General features: G+C 52.2%; 1 protein-coding gene across 1 annotated transcript in view; it reads left to right on the top strand.

The window, feature by feature from the left end:
- Adamts14 (ADAM metallopeptidase with thrombospondin type 1 motif 14) overlaps nucleotides 1-5,628 on the top strand; it is a 68,707-nt gene extending 63,079 nt beyond the window's left edge. The window contains exons 19-22 of the mRNA XM_005360084.2: nucleotides 675-882; nucleotides 2,014-2,143; nucleotides 2,844-2,954; nucleotides 4,442-5,628. Of these exons, the coding sequence (XP_005360141.1) occupies nucleotides 675-882; nucleotides 2,014-2,143; nucleotides 2,844-2,954; nucleotides 4,442-4,908 (916 nt within the window). The 3' untranslated portion in view covers nucleotides 4,909-5,628. The remainder of the gene's footprint in view (nucleotides 1-674; nucleotides 883-2,013; nucleotides 2,144-2,843; nucleotides 2,955-4,441) is intronic.
- The last annotated feature ends 3,928 nt before the right edge of the window (nucleotides 5,629-9,556 follow it).

Raw genomic sequence — 9,556 nt, 5'->3', positions numbered from 1 at the left:
GAGAGAGAGAGAGAGAGAGAGAGAGAGAGAGAGAGAGAGAGAGCAAACTCTGTAACCCAGGCCAGCTTCCAACTCTCAGCCATCCTCCTGCTTCAGCCTCCCAAGTGCTGAGATTACAGGCATATGCCACCATACCTGGCAAGATTTATTCTTCAAAGTAAAGGATTGGCTTTGAGAACACGCCTCCCACCCCAGTTAACTAAAAGTCAAGGAGTCTGGGCCCCTTCCTCTACCTAACTCATCCCTGACTGCATACTCCCCTCTTCAGAACTACAGCCACTGAAGTCCTGTGGGTACTGAGAGCAATCCTTGCCCCCACCAGAGGGAAAAATCTGCAAAAAGTGTGGCTTTGGTGTGTTTGGGGGCATCCTTGAGTCTCAGCATCCAGTATGGTTCTTTCATCTGGTAGCTCTTTATGGAGTACTAAAGCAATCCTGATGAAAAGATGGGGAAACTGAGGCTTGGAGGAGTTAACAGCTGCCCAAGGACAACTGAGGGGCCAGGGTTTAAACAGGTACCTTCCCCTTACCCAAGGAGACAGCAAGAGAGATTCCCAGAGGCCAACCAGGCAGGCAGCAGCATTCTGAAGCACGTCTTCTCTGGTGGGATGCAGCCCCAAGGGGAAGTGTCCTTATGGTCCCACCTCCCTCTGCCTTTGTCCTGTCTGTCTCCAGGTGGGTGACAGAAGAGTGGGGTGCCTGCAGCCGGAGCTGTGGGAAGCTGGGGCTGCAGACCCGGGGGGTGCAATGCCTGCTGCCCCTCTCCAACGGCACCCGCAAGGCCATGCCAGCCAAGGCTTGCCTAGGTAACCGGCCAGAGGCCAAGAGGCCGTGCCTCCGTGTGCCCTGCCCAGCCCAGTGGCGGACAGGAGCCTGGTCCCAGGTGAGTGGTCCTGGCAGAGTGGGTGGAAGCATGTGGGACAGAAATGGGTGTGGGTGGGGAGGAGTCTGAGTTCCGGTGTACCCGTGGGCAGGGGTTTCTGGGTCCACAGTCGATCTGACGTTTCTCAGAAGGAAGGAGAGCAACCTTCAGGCATGCCATGTGTGATGGTTCGTACTCCTGCCTCCATTTTCTCCTCCCCTAAGCTTCATGCCCCTATGTCATAGTTGACCAAATTAAGGCATATTCTTATGTTTGAGAAATATTTATTGAGTAACAACTGTATGCCAGATGTTATTCAAGGAAGGCTGGAAGCCCAGTGTCCCTAGACAGGCTGGTCTCTTACCCTCATGGAGCTTTCAGACCAGTGAGGGAGCAAGACAGACAAACAAACCAGTGGCAGATGTTACACAGCACAGCTGGACTTGCAAGGGTCAGAGGGGGTGTGACAGGCACAAGGGAGTAGGAGCCATGTGTTCCCTGGTTCCCTTTGGTTCTGTGACACTTGTGTCTTGATCAACAGTTACATGCCCTAGAACAAGTTCTTCCCTGTCCTGCTAGGAGATTCTATGCCGTACCTAGAAGTGACCCGGTCACATTGGGCAATAGAGCTTTCACAGGGACTCTTCCCTGCCCCCACAGTGCCCCCAAGTCCACTTATCAGTCAGGACTGTGTCAGATGCAAGGAAGGTGTGTGGTGGCATCGATAGCCACAAACCAGGCTCCTAGAAGCCCCAGGTTATGTCATGTGGTAAGTCAGAACAGAGGAGCCTGCCAGGATGAAATGTAAGATAGTTGAAAACGGGGCATTGAGAGGAGACTGTGAACACAGGTTGCAGTTGATAGAATGGGGTCCCAGAAGCCCTCTCCTGAGATGCAGTCACAGTTCAAATTGTGGAAAGATATAAGGAGTCCCAAGCTTGGGTAGCGTTCATCATACTGGCTCCAGAGAATCCGACAATGGCAGGGTCCTGGTGGGACTACAGACCTTGCATGCCCGTCTGGTCAAATGAAGGAACGCATAGCAGCCTTCTTGGTCCTTTCTGTCACTGAGTTTACTGCCCCCTCTTCCCTCTCTCCTATCTACCCTGCACCTGGCATTGTGTGGTTCTTGGCCTTCCTGCACCTGTACAGTGCTCTGCCACCTGCGGAGAAGGCATCCAGCAACGGCAGGTGGTGTGCCGGAACAGCTCCAATGCCCTCGGGCAGTGCGAGGGGGTCAAGCCGGACACTGTGCAGGTCTGCAGCCTGCCTGCCTGTGGAGGTGAGCAGATGGGATGGGGAGGCCCAGCCCCATCTTCTGGCCATGACCCTGCAACAGCTTGTATCCTGGCCCTTAAGTCCAAAGACAGGTTCAGCATCCCAATCCAAAGTGTTTTCTGATCCAGAAACTTTTGGAGCCCCGGCATGCTGCCAAAGATGGAAGATTGCATTCCTGTCTGCGTAGGATATGTTGTGATCAGACTATAATACCCAGTTAGCCAGCATCCTCGAGTAGGAAAAAAAAAGACCTTCCCCAGGCTCTTCCACTTTGATGCACAAACCGCATCCCAGTCCCCGAAGCATTTAAAACATTGTACAAAATTACTGCACACTTTATGTGTAAGAACCAGGTGGGGCCGGCAAGATGGCTCAGTGGTTAAAGTTTGGCTCACTTGCTACTAAACCTGATGACCCAAGCAGAGAACTGACTTCTCCAAATTGTCCTCTGACCTCTGCACATGCTATGGGACATACATACCCACCCTTGTACACACCACAACAACATATAAAGAAATGAAGTAAAGAAGAAACAGATGCACCCATGTTTAGATTTGGGTCTCATCTCCAAGAGCTCTCATTAAGTCGGCAAATATTCCATATTGCAGGAGAAATCGTTAAAATTGGAGTGCTTCTGGTCCCAAGCATTCTGGACAAGGGATGCCCACCTGCTGTGTATAGTACATCTCCATTTCTGTTCACAGGAGGTCTCCAGAACTCTACAGTGAAGGCCACAGTCCAGGACCCTGTGACCAAAGTGGGGCACCAGGAACCCCAATCCAGGCCCCTGACTCCCACGAACCTGACTTCAACAAGTAAGCATCGCCTCTGGCCCTCCCCTCCCCCAGCCTTTCAGGCACCCCAGGGTTTAGTGACAGTGGAACAGACCTAATGCTTGTCTGGTGGCCTCAGAGAGGATGAAAGGTCTGCTCTGGACCGTGTCCTCTTCCGTGATTCCATTTGCCTTGAGTTGTAAATTTGCTGTTATTCCTATGGTGGCCAAACCTGATCCGGGCTAAAAAAAAAATCACATAGGCTTCTGCTGCAGAGACATTGCCATGCTTGGTGACAAGGTACTGTCCCACTGTTGTGATGGTGTCCTGTTTTGTAAACCTGTAAAGCATGCCCCAGGGTTCTGAATTATGAATCCTGTCTGTGTCCACACTTCTGGGGTCTGCCGTCCTAGATATGAACTCTTTCCCAGGCAGCTGAGAGAATGAACCATGGGGTGAGCATCCTCTGCTGCTCCAGTGAACTCATCACAGGGGTAGCAGTGAGCTCATCCTGTGGTCCTCCCAGTATGTCGCTGTGAATAAAGACTTGGCATGCCCCTGCGATGCTACACTCCCTTTCTAGGGTACCAGAGTCCTCTCTCTAGGGCCTCCAACTGGAGTCTGGCAAGATGAGTTGTACAAAGAGCAGAACCCAAATCTAGTTAAAGAGTGTGACCTTGTGCAACCCTTTGACCTCCCTGCTCCCCCAACCCCCCAAAAGGCTGGGCAAATCCCTCAAAGCAGAAGCTGGTGGTCTGATTCTGGCTCTGGAGCTCTGGCGCCATCTAGAGGCCACCGGTTTCCACTGTCCCCGCTTCAGAGCGGGCTCCTGATCCTAGCTAGCAGTCTTGAGCTCCAATTAGTACAAATCTGAGCTCTTGCCCTCAATCACACTTTCTCTAAAAAGCTGTGCCTGGACCAGTCCCAGAAGCAGTTTAGAACACTTCAGCCTCAATGTTCTTGGCTGAGATTTAGTGGTAAGGGATTAATGTTCCACCTATACACCAAGTGGCTGGATGCTGATCTCCTGGTTACAGGTGAGCTCATCGGACCTTAGCCTGGTCATTGGGTGCAGGGAGAGGCAGAGGCTCAGGCTTCCTCCTAGAGCAGGGTTCTCACACTTGGCTGGATCTAGAATTTCAGGCTCTGGCCCAGACTCTCCAGATAGAGCTTCTTGATGAAAACTGTATAGCCGAGTATATAGTTGACCCAGACAGAGCCATAGCCCCGGGGTTTTCCCGTGCACTGGAAGATTTGTTAAAACAGTGCTGCCGTACTCCAGAGGTCTGCATAGAACCTGACAGCTAGCCTCACCATCAAGGGCCCAGTGATGCTGATGCTGGGGTGGGGGACACTTTAGTTTCTCTTCTCTATGAAAGGGTTCTGTCCTCTTGGGTGGAGCTATGACCCCTCTGGAAAGAGTTATGTAGTGATTCCAGCCAGGGCAGAAGGAGGAGAAAGGATTGCTGGCAGAGCAAGTCATAGTGTCCCCTCCTGATGGGCATCTCTCTGTGTTGGTGTATGTGCAGCGGAGCCCTGTGTGGGAGACAGGTCCATCTTCTGCCGGATGAAAGTACTGGACCGCTATTGCTCCATCCCTGGCTACCACCGGCTGTGCTGTGAGTCTTGCACCTCAGGCCCCAGTGCCAATGTGACCTCACTACCCACCTTCTCCACTCCTGGGAGTCTCTTGCCAGAACCCAAGGCCACCCAGGAGGATGTGGAGTCTTCAAAGGGGCCAACCAGAGTGGAAGACCATCGGCAAAGCCATCCCACACAGCTGCCACGGCTGGTGGACAGGATCTCCTCAGGGACTCAGCACCCCTTCACCCCCCAGATGCTAAGCCCTACAACATTTGAGGGCAATTCTTCTGCCACCCCACCACCTTCGGGCTGGACTCAAACTGCCATGACAGCCTCTGAGGATCAAGGACCGTCCAGGGAGGAAGCAGGACATGGAGGCACCAGCCTTCCTGCTGCCTCCCCAGTGACTTGAACCCGTCCCTCTGGTCACATTTACACTCTGCATGTGGTCCAGTGACCCTGGCTCAGAGGACCCAAGCACAGGGGACAGGAAGTAGCACAGGTCTCCTTTTAAATTATTTGCTGTCTTGTTCTGTTTGGGGCTGTGACGCTCTTGACCCCCTGACAGGGTTGGGGGAAGAGAGAGATCAGGGATTGCCCTAACCAGAAATACCTCAGCCAATGGGGCTTGGGCTCCACTTTCAAGTGGCTCCTAAGATCTGTTCCTCCAGGCTCAGTGAAGTCCCTTTCCACAGCCACTGGGAGGGAGTTGGGGTGGGAGGGGGAAGCGGGCCCGACAGAGATGCTTGCTTGTCCATGACTTCTGACTACCAGGGAGACCTACACAGCCCCACTCTCCCCAAAGGCCAAAGGGGACTGGAGGAGGTGGGGTTACTCAAAGGCAGACTAGGGAAAGGCTAGCATGGAAGTGGTGGTGATGCTTCCCTGACACAGGGTGGGCCAGGGGAGAGGCGTTCTTCTCAGGCCTGGCTCTTCTCAGCCGAGGGCTGGCCACTAATAACTCCTGGACAGACATCCCAGACAGACATCAGTTCACCTTTGTGGCTGTGGAGTCACTTTTGTGACTCACTCTGTCCTTGTAGATGTCACCGCTGGTGACTCCAGGCTGTAGACTAAGCTCCCAATATTTTGTTCTGCTTTGCTTTTTTGTTTTGTGAGACAGGATTTCTCTGTGTAGCCCTAGCTGTCCTGGAACTCGCTCTGTAGACCAGGCTGGCCTCGAACTCACAGAGATTCGCCTGCCTCTGCCTCCCGAGTGCTGGGATTAAAGGTGTGCACTACCGCTGCCTGGCTCTGACCTTCCAATCTTGCATCCAAGCCACCAGAGAAGGAGGCCTGGATACATAACTTCAACATCCAGGAGTTTCTAAGCTGGGGCTTGACCCCTGGTTTGACCAGGAAGAACATCTTCAGTCGTCACTAAGGCCTGAAGAAGGTCCAGCAGAAAGGTGACCACCAGGTACTAGAGAGATGTCATTCCCCAGGCTGTACCCCTCAGTCGTCACTCTGCTGAAAGCCTGCTGGAGTTGGGGGTCTTCCCTTCTGGTTCCAGCTGGGATAGAGGGTGTGATTCTCAGAAGGTCAGGCAGGTGTGGGGGAGTCACAAGGCCGAGGACTAGAGTCCACTTATATGGACCCTGTGGATGGCCTGGGCAGGATGCCAGCTGCTGCTCCTGGATTAGGGGTAGGGAGGATGCGTGGAGTCAAGCTCATCTTCCACAGCCCTCTGGTTCTCAGGAAATGGCCTAGATCCTCACTTTCAGGGTCAGTGGCAGAGGTGCTGCAGAGGTGCTTATCCGTCCACCTTCCTCAGATGGAGGAAGGAAAACCTTAGGCCCCTGGCCTGCAAGCAGTGGGGAGCAGGGGTGCTAGGGACTCTGTGTGCTATCCCCATACTGCTGTCCCCTTTGCAGGTGGCTGGAGCTACTCTGAGTCAGTCCCCAGCATGGAGAGTCTGATTTTTAAAATATAACCTATTTATTAACACTGCCCTCAGTGTTTTGTTTTGGACTTCACAAGTGGCGCTGTGTGTGTGTGTGGTGTGTGTGTGTGTGTGTGTGTGTGTGTTTCCTTTCTGTTTTGGAGGATGGGGACAATGAAGCCAGCGCTCTGTGGTCTGGGCCCAGCAGTCGTAAGATGATTGCAGGTGGGACCATAAAGGAGCTGACTGGCTTTGGGCAAGCCTCCACACAAAGGATGGAGATGGCTGGGCGATATCTTTGGGGCCCACAGCAAGAAAAGTATTTGAATGGATCAGAGCTTTGCAACCCTGCAAAGGGCAGTTTCCTTGGAAGGTGGTGATGAAACAGTTCTTCCCCTGGAAGGATCCAAGCAGAAGCTGGATGCCAAGCAGGAGGAAAGGTTGTGGGGCATCTTATTGGGCAAGAAGGGCGGATGTGAAACTCACTGTGTGATTTTAAAGTACCAGTCCACTGGGTTGGATACAGTTCAGTTGGCAGAGTGCTTGACCGGCATGCAAGAGTCCCTGGGTCCCCAGCACTGCAGGGGTGGGGGAAGGGAGGGGAGAAAGAACCAGTCTATGCCTCACCTCCTTCTTGTTGGTAAAGTGCTTGCCTGGCATATCTGAGACCCTGGGTTTAAACCCCAACACTGCCAAGAGAGGAGAATGGGGGCTGGAGAGGTGGTGCAGAGGTTAAGAGCACTGGCTGCTCTTCCAGAGGTCCTGAGTTCGATTCCCAGCAACCACATGGTGGCTCACAACCATCTGTAATGAGATCTGGTGCCCTCTTCTAGAATGCAAGCAGAACACTGTGTACATAATTAATTAACTAATTAATTAATTAAAAAAAGAGAGAGGGGCTGAGGTTGGGGAAGCGGGAAGATGGAAGAATCAATCCATGTCTTGCTTTGTGTCTATGTCAGACATGAATAATCTATCACTACATTGGCTCTTCCCTGACATTTGTGGGACAGCACCCCCCCACACACACACACCTAGAGCGCCTGCCTTTTTCCATGCCTGTGCAGACAGTGCAGGCTTCACAGCCAAGCTCAATCTCCACTGCTTGACAGGATGCTTGATGCTGCTTCTGGGAGCTGCGTCTCTGTAGACAGCCAGGTGGGCCTGGGAGTGCACACCTTTGAGGACTGGCCTAGGGAGATGGTGCTAGAGGCCCCAGCTCTGGCGGTGGTGTGGCTTGTTGAACAGGTCAGAGAGACATGTAGAACACACCCTGCTGTGTCCCAGCTTGTGCTCACAGCCTACATTACCAGCCCTCGCTGCACTTTCACCCTGAATTGCTCTGGGCAGTGGCCAGTGGATCTGTCTAAATGTTGTACAACACGAGAAACCTTGGCTCAATCAGCATTTAGGTTTCAGTGCCCCAAGCAAGGAAGAGGGGCCCCAGGAACCTGGGGCTGCCACATATCCTTGGGACCCATGGAGTCCAGGCTGGACATGAGGCCTTGCCAAGGGGTCCTCGGGTCTAGCATTCCTGGGGTCCCTCAGCCTATCTGTACACATGAACAGGGAGTGGGCTGGGGTATGGCTCAGATGTTCTTACCTAGCGTTTTTGGCAAGTTTCTGTCAACTTGACGCAAAATTAGACATCTCTGGGCAAAAGGAATCTGGGTTGAGGAACGGTCTCCATCAGATTGGCCTGTGAGCATGTCTGTGTGGTCAGTTTCTTGATTAATGATAAGAGGGCCCAGCCCACTGTGGACAGTTCCACTCCTGGCCAGGTGGTTCTGGATGGTGTAAGAAATCCAGTTGAATAGTCCAGAAAAAATACTTTCCTCCATGGTTTCTGCCTCTGACTTCCTCAGATGACCGTGATCAGGGCATGTAAGCCAAATAAACCCTTTCAGCCCCAAGCTGCTTTTGGTGAGTGTTTTTTTTAAGAGCAACAGAGAAGCCAACTAATCCATCTTGCCTACAGGAAGTCCTGTGTTCCCTCTCCATCATCATGTCATCGAGATGTGGTAGTGTGTGCCTGTTATCCCACCACTTGGGCAAGTGGAGTCAGGAAAATCCAGAACTGAAAGTCCAATGCTATATAGTTCAAGGCCAGCCTGGGATACAAGAGACTGTACATCAGAAAGTGATGGAGTGGTTGGGGGTGGGGGGAATACACTTATTTATCTTGACCGCCTTGAAAACAGCATAACTGTATTGAATAAAGGCCTAACAGGTGTGTCACTGAGCTTCCTACTGTGTGACTACGGGCATAGCTTCCCTTCCAGCAGGCTTCTCTACTGCAAAAGAGGCAATTGAGCTAGACACTCACTGGGCAATGGTGCTGCCAAGAGACATGGAAAGAGCCTGGGAACTTCTCCCAGCCTGGAGGCTGCTGGCGCAGGATCATTGAGCATGGGGTGTCAGAGTACTCCAGAGTGGGCAGCCAGGGCCTGTGAGAGAACTGAGTAGGGCTCTTGAACTCCAGGCAAACCATGAAAACAAGGGTGTACTGCCTGAGAGCTTTTGCCAAGAACAAGAACCGGGCACTCCTGTAGTGTCCAGAGCAGACTCAGGTCTGGTGGTGTATGTTCAAAACAAGCACTTCAGCCCTCTCTGGGCCTGAGTTGTTTTTTGATTTGTGTGCTGATTAAAAGCATGGGCCACTAATGCCTGTTAAAAGCAGCATCCTGTATAGCACTTTCTATAGATTATGTCTTTGAGTCCTCATGGTAAGATCACTGCTATTATTATGCCCATGTGTGTGGAGGTCAGAAGACCTCAGGTGTCAGTCCTAGCCTTCTTTTGAGACAGGGTCCCTTGCGATCTACCGCGTTGTGTACCAGGAGAGCTGACCCGTGGGCTTCTAAATAATCTGTCTCTCTCGCCCATCTCGACAGAAGTGCCGGGGTTACAGATGTACACTGGTATGCCTAGCTTTTCTGTGAGTTCTGAGTATCCAAACCCAGATCATTCAGCAGTCTCCCAAGCCCACACATTGTTTAAGCACCTTATCTAATTTTAACAAGAGTATCAACCTCCTAATTGTTCTGTGTAGATTAAATATTTAAGAATTGAAGATGAGGGGCCGGAGAGATGGCTCAGTGGTTAAGAGCATTGCCTGCTCTTCCAAAGGTCCTGAGTTCAATTCCCGGCAACCACATGGTGGCTCACAACCATCTGT

This window comes from Microtus ochrogaster, linkage group LG2, assembly GCF_000317375.1.
Source record: "Microtus ochrogaster isolate Prairie Vole_2 linkage group LG2, MicOch1.0, whole genome shotgun sequence".
NCBI classification, from domain to species: Eukaryota; Metazoa; Chordata; class Mammalia; order Rodentia; family Cricetidae; genus Microtus; species Microtus ochrogaster.
The sequence above is the reverse complement of the archived record's forward strand: the minus strand, read 5'-3'. Positions and strand labels throughout refer to the sequence as shown.